The 17,457-nt window shown below is 41.1% G+C and overlaps 1 protein-coding gene across 5 annotated transcripts in view; it reads right to left on the bottom strand.

Moving 5' to 3' along the window:
- LOC139696228 (EEF1A lysine methyltransferase 2) overlaps positions 1–17,457 on the bottom strand; it is a 33,952-nt gene that overhangs the window by 14,799 nt on the left and 1,696 nt on the right. For 3 of the 5 annotated variants that reach the window (XR_011702601.1, XM_071594901.1, XM_071594900.1), the window contains exon 5: positions 13,602–13,827. Coding sequence is in view for 4 of the 5 variants with exons in the window: in XM_071594901.1 (XP_071451002.1) it covers positions 13,602–13,827 (226 nt within the window). In the remaining variant the exon portion in view is untranslated. Of the gene's footprint in view, positions 1–12,073; positions 12,582–13,284; positions 13,483–13,601; positions 13,828–17,457 lie in introns of those variants that run through there. The other 2 variants (XM_071594898.1, XM_071594899.1) reach the window with 2 other exon arrangements.

Here is a 17,457-nt window from a genome sequence, read left to right as displayed (position 1 = left end):
TGACAAGTGGCTAAGAAAAGGGAATCTCCGCCACTGTGGCTGGTTTTCTGCAGATAAGGGAGAACTATACATGGCTAACTTGGCTAAATGGGATAGTTTCTTGTTGTCAAGTTTATGAATTAACACTTCTCTATACCCATTGTTCACCACAATCTGTTTTATGATGCTGCGTTCTTTAAGAGTGAAAAGAAAAGGTGAGACCAGCCTTCTACAATAAAACAAAATTAAGCAACCTGTTATGCCACATGAAGGACCAAGTTAAACCCATACACAAGAGTGGGGTGTAAAAACTCCTCTGCAAAGACTGCAACCATATATACATTGGCCAGACGGGAAGGAGATTTGAGAAGAGAATTAAGGAGCACCGAGCATGCTTTGGGAAAAACATCTCCACGTCACTCTTTGCCAAACACCTGAGAGACTGTGGTCACAGCAGCGATTTCATCCCCAAAATCCTGCACTTTGAGAAGAAAGGTCACCACCTTGATGCGCTGGAGTAATTAGAAATACTTCAGCACATGGATTATGGAGAAGATGTTTTGACCAACGAATTTCTTTACCCTTCATGTTCCTCATTATTGTATTTTCCTTGCCCAACTGCCAACTAAACTGACACCAAGCAAAACTTTTTCAACAATGTAGTAACCCCTGCCAGCCTGCTACTTAATCACCTAATTATGCAGGGCCGGTCGCATTACCCGTTCCCCCACTCCTCTGCCAGCTAATCGACGCCAAGCAAAACTTTTTTCAAAGTTGTATTAATTCCTTCTCCCAGCCTGCCAATTTATCAATATAACCAATCCTCCTCCTCCGCCCCCTCTTCCTACCTCAACCAATCCTTGCTTTCCTCCCTCCCTCCTCTTCCCCTCCGTCCACAGCTATACACACTTTGTTTGACTTGTATTTTTACCTGATGATGTTATACCATAACGAAACCTGGATAGTAAATAAAAATTTTTTCCATGTGGAAGAGCCAAGTGGCTTAATTTTAAGTTCAATATAAAGATTTTCCACCAAGTGACGCCAGACACTGTTTTATACCTTAATGATTTGCTCAAGATATTGAACACCATAGCTTAGTGCCAGGGCAACACTCACAGAATCACTCCATGAATTGCAATACGTAAGGTTATGAGAAACCAGATTAGTAATACTATATACCAGGTGGACAGCCTCACAAATATGACATTTCTCTAACAAGGAAGAAGAATATCATTTTGATAAATTTTATTTAATGGTGGAGACTATTTGATGTTTAGGAGTGACTACGGGTGAGCAACTTAAGGAGAGGAAAATGCAAACTGACATGAACACAGAAAATAAGAGGAAGTTAGTATCCCATTAGACCTCAAGTTTAAATATATAATTATTTAAGCCATCAGAGAACCGAGTCAGCATTTAAAATGATTCATGGAATACAGAATGCTTAGCACCTTTTATCATCTTTCTGCATGTAGTGTCCATCAATATGATGTCAAAATTTACTAGAAAATAAAAATTTGAAAAACTTTTTTTCTCAAATTTTGCTAACACTTTTCTCAACTCTTAAAAGTTCATATCAAATAAGAATTACAAGGCATGTAATAAACACCCACCAGAAGGGAATTGGTGATTTGAACTCTCCAGGATAGTCAATTCTTTGGTCACATTGAGGATATGCTCCATACGACACTCCTGGGTTTCCATCATACTCAAAAGGTGTATTAGTTGTACATTACGTATACACTGACCTCAAAGAATTCCGCAATTAAGAGAACATTCACGATTCAGCACAAATCAAATAGTAAATTATTTAATACAATTCCTATAATATGGTGAATTATAATCAATTACCTTGGTTTATTATGAGGTCAAGTAATAATCAAAATATTTTCTTTATTTACAGGAGAGGGACTAATGCTCAAGACTTCAGGTATGGTCTTGATTTTAGGAATAGTCCTAAGCACCATACTTCAATAAATTCAACGTTGCAATTCATGGCTGTAATTGGGAGTGATGTTCAAGTGAAGACATTATTTGACCCAAATAATAATAATAACAAGAAAGAAATACTATATGAGTAATCAGACTTTCTTGAGCATCCAAGTAATCATATCCAAAGCCTGTGAAGTGAAAGAAGATCACCATTTTGTTCAACTAAGTAACACAGGGCATTTGTCAAAACCTGATAAATGAATGGGACAGAAGACTGCAACATTAGGAAACTGATTAGTTTTATCACACAAATGCAACTAGGTGCATGTACATATTTTGAAATATACGTAAGAAGATAGTGCCTTGTACATAATATTTTTATTAAAAAATGATCATTATGATTTCAATTTGTTAGCTTTCAGGATTTATAGACATTTCTGCTCACTTGTTCAAATTTTAAGAAAACATTAGTGAATTTCATCCAAGCGATATTGCAAAGCCACGTTCATTGGTAGCCAATTTAAATTTCCAATTAAGCAGGTCTTTACCAGGAAATATTAGCTAGCTGTTCACCTAAGAAATGTGATAACATTTTGCTTGAAATATTTTTGCTTTACATAATTTTAATATGAAAAAATGAAATTTTTTTGCATTGGAAAATTCTTTCCAAATACCAATGTCTGTGAGGTTTCTGTAGTAACATCATCAATCAAATATATCTTCATCTATTTTCTATGCCTTGGCACCTCAATTCACTAAGTTTTCATTTTGAGCCAAATGAGAAATTTTAGAGCATAATTTTATCACATTACCGTTGCAGTATAATTAACATCATAATGGAACTTATTACATAACTTGGGTTGAAAAATTGACATTATTTAATTCACAGTACTTTTATAAATCAAAATTATTATACATATATATACATATGAAAAACTTCCCTGATTGGTTAACAACTGCTAATAATGGCATTGCATTTATGCATCCTCAGTTACAGAGTTTTGGTTAGGGTTTAAAAATGCGGGTCCTTATTTCCTTGGTTCATAGAAGACAATGTGTTGTAACTCCAGTGTCAATTTGACTTTTTTTTGAGGTATAAAGTTTGTTGAAAATTTAAAAATAAGACTGGGAACACATTGTGTTCCCAGTCTTATTTCTATAAATACATGAAACTATTTGAGGGAATATTTTCAAAGAAATTATGAAGCAGGAAAGAGGCTCCAAAGAGCAAGAACTAGATAAGGAATGGTTGGAATTTCAAGACAATGCTTTTTGTGTAAACCACTTTGTAAAAGGATTTCCCTCATTCATTTTATTTTTAATTAGGGTACACATATGATTTATCATGATTTTAAATGAATAAAAGTAGCTGAATAATGCAAGACTTATGAATATTGGAAATTAATAATATGCACTCTCATTAACATAATCGTTTATGTTAAGGACAAGAAATACATTTCCTGAACTAAGGCTGTGAGCAATAAGACGTGCACCCCCTAAATAACAGTTACTAGAAAGCTAAATGCACCTTAATAATGGTCATTTCCCAGCATTTTTGAAATTCCTAAGCCTTAAAATTCCTGACAGACCTAACACATCCAGCTATCTGTTCGACTAGATATTGCGTTAAAAAATATGTAAAATGTTAGTGAATGAAAAGATCTTTAGTTCAACTTGTGACGCGGTATTTAATTCATAGATAAATTTTCCCCGATACCGCGAGACAAGGGAGGCCGCGACTCTACTTGTTTTGAGGGCGCCAGGCTAGCCGCATGGCTAGCCGCAGAGTCACGCCGCTGGCTGTCACCTGGCCCATCACACTCCTCGTCCCAGGGGAGGGCTCGCTCACCTTTTATGTGCCCCGGGGTGGGCAGCGGCTCTTCAGCTGAAATCACGAGGGACGCTAGGAGGCGCATAAAAATGGACTACGACCAGTAAACTTCACAAGAACTATTTATTATCACAAGAAAAGGTGTGGGCGCTCCCAAGCAAACACGACGCGCGGCGCCGACGCCTGCCGGGCCACGACGCTGGGCGGCCGCCCGGCCGCAGCCGAAGATGGCCGCCGCGCCGCCGACCGCCGGCTCCCGACGCTCCGGCCGGGGCCCGCGGGGGGCCCACACGGCGAGGCCGGCCGCCGGCACGCGCACCCCCGGCGCTCGCAGGCCGTCGGCGACTCGACGATGACAGCACACGACCCCCTCTCTCGGACATCCCACAACGAACCCTCCCCACCACGTGCCGGCCGGCACCCCCCGCGCGCGGCGCGCCCCGCTCTTCCCCCTTCTTACACACGTCGTCGGCGCCAACAGACAGCGCCCCGCCGCTCCACGGCTCGCGAGAGGGGCGCGCGCATTCGAACCGGGCAAGCGACGCCGCGCCAAGCACAACGTCACATACCCCCTCCCTAAGTCGGACACTCGTCCGAGTGGACCGCTTACAGACGAGCCTGCAACTGAAACCTATGAACACAATATAATAACAACAATTTCACAGATTTCTACCAGTAGTTCACTCAGTTTTGAGATTCTGTCTTCAGCTATTGGATAGAAAATGGATAGCACAACTTTTTCTAATTTTAACCACATTCTCTATGAACATCAAGTAATACATTTGGTATGAACAAACTTTTGGCATGAATCTTTCATACATTCCAAGGGAATTTCTCACAAAATTTCAACAAAAGCATCACTCGCTCAGATAATTCACTCTATAAAAGGCAGTACGTCCTCAGCTCAAACACATCACACCTCGTTTGCAAACTTTCATTCACCACAATTCAAGGGCTATGTGCCATAACAACAATAATGTCCGACAGAGATTTTCACATCATTGAAAAATAAATCGCTCACTTTGACACACAGACAAGATAACATGAGGCAAACACACAATGCTGACCTATTGCATAATACCAAAATTCATAAGGAATTTTTTTGAGAGTGTGCTCCGTGGGCTTGGCGCTCGGAGGACTCACCACTTTGACGAGTGGATCTTGGTGCTATATATCGTTTCAAGTCACCAATATCTACTTTCGCGTTTTGCTTATTGGAACGCGTTTCTACGTTATAAACTGTTGGAGACAGTTTTTTTAGTATCGCGATTGGTCCATCAAATTTAGGGGCTAGCTTGGCTGAAAACCTATCAATCCCACTGGACAGATGGTGGGTCCTACGCATTACTAGGTCTCCTACATTAAATTCGATTGAAATGTAATGAAATAATTGACTTTGTAATTCCACACACTTTATTTAAAAACACACGACCCAGGTTTTGACGTTGAACGTCATCATCAGGTCTGATGATGACGTTCAACGTCGAAACCTGGGTCGTGTGTTTTTAAATAAAGTGTGTGGAATTACAAAGTCAATTATTTCATTACATTTCAATATGTTATGCAAATTCCACAAAGTTACGCCTGAGACAACAAATTTTATTAAATTCGATGTTTCTTCTACCCTTATTATACGCTCGCGCCTGTTTTTCCTGAGCTTTCTCTATGTTCTTGGTTACTAGATCTCGTAATAAGCCTAACCTATCGGCCCTCTTTTTCCACGCTTGTGGATCCAATCTGCTCTCTATGCCTTCCCCCTTCTCAAGCTCGCGCCGCAACCTCTTCACTGGCAGTGGATGCCTTCCGAAGTTCAAATAGGCTGGCGAGATCTTAGTCGAGGCCTGCTTCGCGGTGTTGACGGCATGCCTTAGTTCGTGTAAATGCTGATCCCAGTCTCTATGGTCTTTTTCTACAAACATCGCGATGGCCGTCTTCAGCGTTCGATTGGATCTTTCCACTGGGTTTGCCTGAGCATGGTATGGAGGCGTTGTTGTATGCGTTATTCCATACTCTGCCAATGCTTCTCTTACGCATTTGTTATCAAACTCTTTTCCATTATTTGTCACGAGATACTCCGGCGTTCCCCAGCGAAATAGGACAAGCTCCTCAAGTGCTTTAACCACGTTGGCCCCTGTAGCAGCTCTGACCGCCTTTAGCTCCACCCATCTTGAAAATAAGTCCTGAAAGATTATTAAGTACTTGTTCTTGGCTTTGCTAAGCGGAAACTCCATGAGATCTGCTGCTACGACGCTCCATGGTCTCTCTACCGTTCTTTTACCCAATAGTCCCTGAGGCGCTTGCTGCGACGTTTTGAACTGTTGACATTCCTGACATTGCCTCACAAAGTTGTGAATGTCGTGATAGGCCCCTCTCCAATAGTAATCTCGTACGACTCGATCGAATGTCTTTTCCACTCCGAGGTGGCCCGATGAAGGTTCACAATGGGCATCCCTTATGACCCGCTCTCGACATTCTTTTGGAAGCACGAGTTTCCAGCCCTCTTCACAATCAGCGATTGGATCGAGCAGCTCATCGTACTTGTAACGATACAAGTGGCCCGCTTCGACCTTCCAATTTTTATACCTCTCCGGATATTTGCTGACTTCCTCGACTCTGCGTTGGTAGTCCTCATCCTTTACTTCCGTAATTTCAGCGATCTTCTCTTCGCCAGAAAGTTGCTCGTACATACAAGATAGTGCATCAGGCAAATCATGGATTTTACTTCGACGATGCACCACCTCGAGACCTACTATGGTCACTTGAGCCCCGGGGTCATAGAGCGCAATGTACTCTTTTCCCCCGATCAGGACTGAGACTTGGTCTCTATTCTCTGCCGTCACACTCGCTAAACTCACTCTAGGCGTGGACTCCACGCCGACTCCCCCTCCCTGAACCGGACACAGCCTATCAGGTTTGTCCTCAATGGTTTCAGGGTATATCACACTCTCACTCGACTCATTCCGGCCCGTCCCTTTGTCGGAACAAAACCGATCCAGAGTGAACAGTACTTGAGGTAATTTCTCATAATCGCTGTCCTGTTCTGATTTCCGGCCCGCGTGAAGCGACTGGGCAGAATCTACATTCCACGCATGTCTCGGCGGGCTTTGTGGCACCGACGAGATGCTCTGAGGCCTCTCACTCATTCTCTCACTCTCTGCTTGCTTTGGTGGCTGGAGACAGGCTGGCCTGTTCGATCCTACCAAGGACTTGACCCTTTCGCTTTCTTCCGACCTAACGGATTGGCAGAGCGGAGCTGACTCCGTCGACCAATGCGCCTTCTGCCCCATATGCGGTTGATTTGATGGGCGGAGACGGGCTGACCCGCTCGGCTCGGCGAAATCAACGGCTGGACAGCAAATATCAGCTTTGCAGTGGAGGTCGGCCGTCCGTCTCGACTGCTCAGCTGGAGAGCTTTTTCTGATAGCTCCATTGCATTGCCCAGATAGATAGAGGTTGGCTGTCCACCTCGATCTGTAGATTTCTTCATCCTTGATCTTTGCCAACGCCTCAGATGGGTGGTGGATGTTGGCTGTCCAACTCGACCTAGGAGCAGATGTTTCATCTGGCCCATCTGAGTTTATCTCCCTTCCTTTCCCTATACAATCCTTTATTCCACTATTTACATCTCCCTTGATCGAATTTGGTTCGCAGAATTTGGCTGTCCAACTCGGCTTTTCCAAAATCGAATCACCATTTCCTAACCTAATCGACTTATTCCTATGATTACCTAGATCTAATTCAGCCGTTTCGTGTTCGACGGATTGGTTTGCGGGGAAGCCGCTTGAGCTAGGCGACTCCCCGCTTGTCCGTTTTCCTGCCGAGTAAACAGGTGTTTGCAATTAGGGCAATTAATTGCCAATAAGCCGACCTTGCCGCAAAGTTGGCACTTTTCTTGTGTCCTTCCAGGTCGACTGGGGCAATTGACACTGATATGCCCTCTTGCGCCACAGCTGAAACACTGGACTCTCGGGCACGCATTTGCCCTATGTCCCGACTCTCCGCAGGAATAACAAGCTCCGTCAAAGTCCGGTCCCTGGTTTCTCGCCTGTGAAGGCCTAGACCACGTAGGTCTCGTCATGGCCCGGTTGTCCCATCGGCCATTGTAACCTGCCCCAGAGGAGCTGGGCGTGACCTCTCTCGGAGGGGACAGCTCGCCATTTTTCCCCATGGTGGGCGGTATTCTCCCTCCTCCGTCCGTAATGGACTTTTTCTTGACCTCATTGGGTTGAAGTTCGCTGGTCTTCTTATTCATTTCCTCCACATTGCTCCCCAGGGCCCCTACTTTCGCTAGTTTTCTTGATTCTTGCTCTTCTCCTTTCCTCACATAAGCGCCAGTCGTGATTAGCGACTCGCTAGCTGGCATAGGGTCATGATAACGAGCATTGATTGCCATTCTTCTTTCATACTTCTGACCACAATCCATCAGTTCATCCAACGTCTTAAGGCGTCGATCCTTAATCTCATTTCGATATTCTGGAAGTATATTGCTCAATGCGACCTTGAGCAGTTTCCTCTCTGACAACGGTTTCTTCAAATATTTAGAAAGATGTTGTAAGTTGCCTATAAATTCTACTATCCTCTCCTTCCTCCCTTGGGTTCTATTGGTAATTTCCCTCATCACTTGCTCTTCGTCCCACTCTTCGACGAATCTCTGTTTAAATCGTCGTTCAAAGTCATTCCAGTCTTTGATGTACTCCTCCGTGGCCGCATACCAGTTGTAAGCGGTATCTCGAAGAGTAAACGGCAAAACCTTCAAGATATCGCTTTCCGAGGCATTAGTGCTGGCTCTGATGTTTCCCAACTTCTGGAGGTACTCTCTTGCCTTTGAATTGCCGTCTCCTCGAAATTCAAGCTTCCAACTCTGGAACGCCTTTATGCATCTTTGCGAGATTTCAGCTGAGCGTGACGAGCTCGTACGATGTCTCTTGGATTTAGATGCCAATGTTCTCGGAGCACTGGCCCTTCCTAACTCAGAGCTGATGCTCTGTCTATGTCCATCGTTCCCTGATGTATCGTCCGAGTCATCACCGCTGTCAGTAAATAACGACCCGCTCGTTACCTCCGACTCTGAAGAAGATGACGAAGTGGATGTTATTTCCCTCCGATACTTTTTCCTGGAACCCTTTCTCAAGTTCACTTCCTTATCGTTCTTCTCACTGCCCAATTTTTGTAAAATTCGGCTAATTCCATCCGTTAGGTTGTTGATCATCTCGTTCTGCTGTTGCAATTGACTCCGCAACTCCTTTATTTCCTCAGGGTTGCGGTCGCTCTGTACTGGTATCTCTTTCTGATTTGATTTCGCTTCCGAAGGCAGAATGCGCAGTTTTTCCTTTTCTCTGGTCAAATTTGACGCTTCTTTCCTTTCCCCCAGCGGTGGAAAATCATATGAGTCCAGCAGCGGCAGTTTGGGCTGAGGGCCTCCCGCTGCGTTTGCTGTAATGGTCTGAATGGGGTTCAGTTCCTCATTAATTTCTCCGTCGCTTGCGGCAACTTTCTCCGTCTCGATGTACTTCTTTTTATGCCCCTTACTGCATGCTCGTTTCATTTTCCGCCCTGCATCTAGGTCTTCGTCCCAGTTTAAGGCGTGTAGAGCTCCTGAGAGGGTTACATCGTCAGGCTGCACATCCTCGTCCAATTCTTTGGACCATGGTGTTCCTAATCGTGGTTGTGCCAAAAGAAGCTTAGCCCGCAATAATCGCTCTTTGCGCACTAAGAGTGGCCCTACCAAGGAGTGTCCTTTACTTGACAACTCATTTTCCACCTCTTCTTCACTCATTTGCTTAATTATTTCAAATTCTGCCTTTACCGCTGAATGCCGTAGCAGTGTCCTCATATCTCTCTGATATCTCGCCAAAAATCCAGTGTCACCCTCCATTGTAAATTAGGAAGAAGAAAATTCTTAACCTATTGAATAATTAAAGGATTTGCCCCACCTAACCTAAAATACGCTTACTGAAAAAATTTAATCCTAATCTAAAGATATTTCCCTGTTCTACAGTTATTATAACAAATAGGGTAGAATAAATCAGAATTCTATATTAAAAGCATAACCTAACCTCAAAATTCAAAAATTACAAACTCCACTTCCTCTTCTCAAAGGATCCTCTGCCACTCCGGGGATACGTGGCCACGCACGGAGCTTCCCTCACGCCATTAATAGTAGTTAATCTTAGAAACCGATCGTCCCTCCGCAACTTAACTGGAAACAAGTCGCCTCGGGAATGTTCACAGCTTTCATCCCACCCTCAACGCCAAGCAACCACTCAAAGCAACCGCACAAACCACATTCAAGTACAAAAGATTGAGTAGAAATTATAATCTCTTATTTACTGCTTCCCTCACCAAGAATTTTAAATTTTTTAATTTCATGAAAATGTATAGCGAAAGAAAAAAAGGACTAATTTATAAATCAAATAGAAAAATTGTATACCGCTCGCGAAAGAGCTGTACGTAATAACTGGCGCTCGCGCGATGTTAATCACGCATCGTTCCCGCTCACACACACGCTTTGCACACCATGCCGGTATCACTCCGCTCGCTCTCCTTCACACCATTGTTGCCTCGTCAAGGCCGACGCGACGCCATTTTACACTCGCGCCTCATGCGCACTCTCGAAATATAATTGTCACTTTTCTCGCACAACAATAGAAAGGCTGCCCCACGTTGGGCGCCATTTGTGACGCGGTATTTAATTCATAGATAAATTTTCCCCGATACCGCGAGACAAGGGAGGCCGCGACTCTACTTGTTTTGAGGGCGCCAGGGTAGCCGCACGGCTAGCCGCAGAGTCACGCCGCTGGCTGTCACCTGGCCCATCACACTCCTCGTCCCAGGGGAGGGCTCGCTCACCTTTTATGTGCCCCGGGGTGGGCAGCGGCTCTTCAGCTGAAATCACGAGGGACGCTAGGAGGCGCATAAAAATGGACTACGACCAGTAAACTTCACAAGAACTATTTATTATCACAAGAAAAGGTGTGGGCGCTCCCAAGCAAACACGACGCGCGGCGCCGACGCCTGCCGGGCCACGACGCTGGGCGGCCGCCCGGCCGCAGCCGAAGATGGCCGCCGCGCCGCCGACCGCCGGCTCCCGACGCTCCGGCCGGGGCCCGCGGGGGGCCCACACGGCGAGGCCGGCCGCCGGCACGCGCACCCCCGGTGCTCGCAGGCCGTCGGCGACTCGACGATGACAGCACACGACCCCCTCTCTCGGACATCCCACAATGAACCCTCCCCACCACGTGCCGGCCGGCACCCCCCGCGCGCGGCGCGCCCCGCTCTTCCCCCTTCTTACACACGTCGTCGGCGCCAACAGACAGCGCCCCGCCGCTCCACGGCTCGCGAGAGGGGCGCGCGCATTCGAACCGGGCAAGCGACGCCGCGCCAAGCACAACGTCACAAACTGTATACTTAATCTTTTTGCACCTCTAAGAGTATTTTTACGAGTCAACCTTTGATCAAGGTATAATTGAAATTTTCAAAAGGGCTTGGCTACTTTAGTGATGAAGTTTACTAAATTCATGATCGTAATAAATACTATCCAATTGTAAAATCAAGAAAAGTTGTGTATGTCGATGCACTTTGAGCCAATTAAACTGTGGACAGCGTTAGTCATTTTCATTCTAAATAAATGCAGTCAAACTTGCAAATTTTGAATCTGACAATGCAAAAATAAAAATATGAAATTAAAGCCAGTCAAAGGAATTTCTGACAAAGGAGGTGAAGAAGATATCCTCAAATATTATGATGTTTAAAAAAAATATTACAGTAATTAGTAAAGTTAGTACAAAATGAAAAAAGCACAGCCTGAATTATTTAATGAAATGAATTTGGAGAAATGAAATGACAGTAGGGAGAATAAAATGGTTCAACAACTGATTAGGAACATTTAAAGCTGCAAGACAGCTTTCATAGTACCTTCTTGCTTAAAAATAAACAGCTGAGCTACATTTAATAACAAGTGATACGCATCCCACCTTTTTATTTTACTGCAGCTCCTACTTGTGGAAATTTCCCTTCAATGAACAAATCTTAATTTCTTTTACACGGCCATTATAGGATCCAACATATTTCAAATTTAAATAAGATACACAACGATTGATAGAAAGATATGACTAACTTCCGAGGTGTGAATTACCTTACAATTGGATGTTTGTAAAAAGTTTGAATATATAGACATAGTTTATGGTGATGAATTTCAAAATGAACAGGTCATTAAAGACTCAAAAACACTCAAATACTCTCTCAAGCAGTGGTTGGAAAATTTATAGTTTTTGGACCTGTAAAAATATTTATTAAGTTAAGAATAGGACAGTATTGAAAATGTTAATGAGAAGTACAATATTTTTTATTCTTAGAAATTAAAAAATCCTTTTAATGTACCAAATTACAACTCATTATTTAAGCACATCTAGGTATTACTACCCAACACAACCGTACTGTTGACCAACTGATTTTGTCACTTACCATTTCCAAATAGTGTTCTCACAAGACAGTGAAATGAAAAGACTGTTGCACAATTGTAAAAGGGTAGGCCAGGATTTAAAAACATTATGAGTCTCATTTATTTCCTCAGCAACTGCAAATATTTTATAGTTTCACAAGAGCTGTATAAATTATTTCTATCACAATTTGCCATTTTTCCATCACTGCAGTTCACTTTTGTAAAATATTTTTATGTTCTCATATTTTACAGTAAGGCTTATTAATGCAGAATAAAATGACAGTCATTATTCTTTATCAGACCTAGTCTTTTTAAAAACTAATGATGTCACTTTATTACCAGAGCTACCACCAAACTGAAACTGCGGGGCAGGAATTAATGATACTACCTCAAAACCTGAAATGAGAAAAATGAACATTTTATTGAATTTTGACAATATGAAAAATAAAAGATGTTGTAGCATGACCCAAGATGCTTGATAACAGATGAAATATTGTTTCTCTGCCCCAATTTGTTTGGTCATACACTGGAATTAGAACACTCTAAAATTATCCTGAATACTGCAACCTATAATACTAAGAAATGAGTATTCAAGTGTGGAACATTAAATGGCAAGGCAGTAAATTATAAAGGCATAGTTCAGAGGCTGGACAGTATAATACTTATAAATTTGTAATTGTAAATGCTACAATTATAAAAATGGTTTACACCAGAAGAAACGATTTGTGGAGAAATTTTTTCCCGCAACACTGTCAAAAGTGATTTTTTAATATTGATTATTTAGTTTCTGAATTTCAACAAATTAGGCATTTGAAATGTTGCAGCGATATGGAATTAGCACTAGTCAAGTTAGGCCAATGAGCTAGAAGACTGCTATCCTGAAGTTCTTTTGTTTATTGCAGTGCATAGGTGTGAAGTAAATATTACCTGGGCAACTTGTAAACAAAAATATTCCTCATCAATGGGAAATAATATATCATCCAAGTACTAGTATCACATTAAGAATATTATAATTTAAGAATGAAATAATACTAAAATAATATAATGTAAAACATATATCCACGGAACTCTGCATTACTAATCAGAAGGTCCAAGGTATGTATTTTTTGGATATCAGATCTTACTGGGAAACTACAGGCAGCACAGGGAAAGGAAATGGGTCACCTTACCCAGATGTGGGAATTGCTGTTATGTTTACTACTATGTTCACTGTCATGGGTCTAACAAAATTTTGGGTTGATTATATTTTTCAGCATATAAACAATTTTCTTCCCAAAATACAGGAGTGAATTTCTACCTGTCAGTTATATTCATGCATTAATTTTTTTTTAACTTACATATATAGGGGTTATTCACATAAAATTCCAACATAAAATTAAGTTGTTGAGTTATTAAATGTTCCCAGTAAATAATTACCAGATGAGCAAAATGAAGTTCGCAACTCCTCTTCTGTCCAATTGCAAGATGTAATAAGCAGAAGTCCATTTGGTTTAAGTATATCCTTCACTTTTTCAATGTACTTGCGACGACACTGGGCACTGTCATCAGGAGAAAGGCTTATAGCATCATAAGTACCTTTGTCCAGGGCTATCATGAACTTTTCCTTCTCAAAAACTTCTTCTCCTGAGAGGAGATCCCAAACCTGAAAAATAACAGTATGAAACTCGAGTTCGGTGAAAAGAATCATTGCTCTGGATGTAGTCGAAACGAAGTGGATAAATTTTAGATTTACCAAGCGAGAAAAAGTATGCAGAGAACAATGCAGGATATAAATATTTATGGAAAATTCAAAAGTTATCATTAAAAATTATAAAGATTTTTTCTGAGTTTATATTTAATTAAGGAAAAACTCAAGGAAAAGAAGAAAATGTTCGAAGCCTTAACTATGTTAACCAGGTGTTAGACGATGTAAAACTGAGTCATTCAAAACTCAGGCGTTAATTTAAGTTGCTTCTGTACATTTTATGATAATAACTTAAAAGAAGAATTCCATTTGTAAAAGAAGCTTAGGAGGAGAGAATTGATTACGAGGATATTTAGTAAGGCTGTTAAACTCATTGAAACTTTGATATGGAGCATGGTTTTGCACAGAGTGAAAAATGTTAATTGAAGCAAAATGATAAGCGTAGATAGTAGTAGTATTTAGGGGAGCCGACCGACAGCTGAGGTCATTTGTGCCACAGGGGATGGACAGGAAAGGATGAAGGTTGGAGAGAAACCCAGCATTGGCATTAGCCTACTCTGTACAAAAGGTGCCAAGGGGTCTGCAGCTTAACGTCCCATCTGACGGACGGCATACTCACTCAAAGTGCCCTCCACAAAGCACCTCAAGTAGGGATCAAGATACCTCTGAAAAATATTCAACACCACCGAAATTTGAACCCGGGCCCTCTGGGTGGGAAGCCACTACGTTAGCCCCCGCACCATCTCGATCCCCATAAGCGTAGATTAGAGGGTTTAGAGATGTCAGTGTGGAGAAGTGTAGAAAAGGTAAGATGGACAGAAAGGAAAACAAACACAGTAATACTCAGCATGTTGGGCAAAGAGAGGACTGTTAAGAAAACTCCTAAGGAGGTAGGTTCTCTCTCTCTTCAACTTCAGGATACCATCTCGATCCACCCACACCCACTCCTTATTCTAACTTCCTATTCCTAGGATATCTCTCACTAAGTGCTCACCTTTATTCTGCCTCTCCTCCCTTCTAAATTCACTCCCTCACACTGACGATCCTATTTATTTATCATGCAAAAATTTCACCACCCAAGCTTTATTCCGCCTGTCAACAAATCAAATATTTCCCCTGCCAATGTTCGGCTCTCGTTGTTTATTGTTATGCTATTATTGTATTTTGCCCACTTTCATGTTTTTGCCATATTTTTCGCTGTAAATTGGCACTACTGCTGCATGTGAATAATATTTTAAAATAAAATAAATAAAAAGAGGTGGATGTAGAAAACTTTGATTGGCAATGGAATTTTAAAGACTGTGATGGAGGGGAGAACGTTAGGCAGGCAAGGTAGGGGTAGGAAAAGGATAGGAATGTTGAACGAAATGAATGAAGGAAGGAAGTATGCAGAATTGAAGATGGTTTTATTGTATTGTGGGGGGTCAGGTTGTGTCTTATTAGTTGCAGCTAAGAAATGTACGGGTGTCAAGTTTGTGTCCATCTAAAACCTTAAATGGTTAACTAAAAAATGAAGATAGCATACTTTGAAATCTTAGGTAATGTCTGGTCGATGTGTAGCCTTAGGAAACTGCAAGGTAGTTTTATAAGGAATGCATGTGACAAGTATTATGCGTAATGTAGAGGAATTACTCAATAATGATAAAAACAAGGTTTTAGTCCTCAACTTATTAATGTTTATATTATGAATAGTTTCAATGTATCAGACCATTTTTAAGTAGGTACAATTCAATATAATAAATGAATTTAGTACTTGAAAGTGGGTAGATAACTTTTCATTATGTATTCCAACAATAGTCATTTAATAATTGAAAAAAGTAACATTAAGTTGTTATTATGCAGCATTAGTCAGACAATTTCATATATATGCCTTGAGCAATCAGGATTCAGTGCAGTGCGATTTCATTTCATAATCGAAAAAAAATGCCAAGAAAATCATACTGAACACATCATTATGAACAGCCAAGAAGTGTATACAGATAACAATTTTTCAAGATTTGGTATTAAAAATCTTTTAAAATTCACAAAAATCTGAAGATGATATTGTTCCAAAATCACATTGAACTGCAGTGCTTTTACCTGAATATAAAGTAAGTATTCTCACATCCTCTGTTCACACACTGAATTTTAATCTGCCTTATACTATTATACCTTGTACATCTGGTTGGAGCTTGCTCTATTAATTATTTGATTTAGCTCTGCATAAAATGGCAACATAATTCTTTCAGTTAATTCTGAAGAGAATCTCCAAATCTATATAAATTACTAAAAAATATGTTCACTAATTAATATCCTCGAGAGATGAAGATGCTACAGAATTCAATTAATGAGATAAAATTATACAATGTTGCCTCAAGGCATTTTTCTTGTATCCACTCTGATTTGAAAGTGCTGTGTTCATCAGACACTGCTGCTGCCCAGCCATGTAAGCTTGATTAACATTATTTTGGAATGGCACAACATAATACTATTCCATTACCACACATTTACATGCACATAAAATTGCAAAGTTGACAAATGTGAATGAGTGAAGACCTTGAAATAAAAGTTGTATGAACAAGGTAGAGGATAGATTATATAAAAGGCACAGTTGCACAATTGAAGTGATAGTTGTAGTATCAGAAGAAAGTGGAACATTGAAAGCCATCATAGAAGGAATAATTTTAGATAAAAAGAGGATGAATGAGAGAATAAAATGATAGAATATCAATGTGGAATCAGGGAGGGTAATGTACAGAGAAATAAATAATAAACTTGGTTGAAAAACTAAGAGGGCCAAGGAAATGTGGTCGAAAGATCTGAGGGAGAATAATGATAATTTTCAGAAAGAAGGAAAAGTAGTACTATGCATGAAGCTACAAGAATTATTAGGATGTGGCAAAGGAAAAACTATACCTAATATAAGAGATAAGACAGGGAAGTTATTAACAGAGCTACAATAGATACAGGGACAGTAGAAAGATTATTTAGAAGAGCTTTATCGGAAAGGGACTTGGATGGCCAGTTTAGAAATACAAGGGAATGTGACACCCAGGAATACTAGGCAGTGAGATAGAAAAAGCACTTACGGAGATGGAGTCAAACAAAGCATCAGGAGTAGATAACATATTTTCAGAATTCCTAAATATTTCAGGCAAAAATGTAAGGGAGGGATTCATGGAACTTATAAGCAGTATTTTATGAGGAAGGAATACTGTAAGAAGATTAACATTGGTCACTTTTGATCCCAACTCCAAAAAAGTATAAAGTAGTTTTATGTGGGGACTCTACAATAATAAAATTATGATAAAGTTAAATTTCACAAGCAGCATAGGTACTCCTAAGAATCATAAATAGAAGGCTAAAAATAGAGTGAACAACTACTGACTCAAGGATCAGTTTGGCTTCAGAAAGAAGAACAGAACGTGTGATCCCATTGAAGTGATGACAACATTAATATAATAAAATAACCATAAAAACCATAAACACAGTAATCAACCCGAAGGTCGGTTTAGTAGGTAATGGTAGAGATCACCCAGTACTAAGCCCTATACGGCATGTGAAAATTCACACATCAGGGTAGGGGGTTGATTATATTCAATATTCCTT

Source organism: Hetaerina americana, unplaced genomic scaffold (genome assembly GCF_022747635.1).
Source record: "Hetaerina americana unplaced genomic scaffold, ioHetAmer1.1.p SCAF_7, whole genome shotgun sequence".
Taxonomy (NCBI): Eukaryota; Metazoa; Arthropoda; class Insecta; order Odonata; family Calopterygidae; genus Hetaerina; species Hetaerina americana.
Note: the sequence above shows the minus strand (reverse complement) of the source record. Positions and strands in the feature narration are given on the sequence as shown.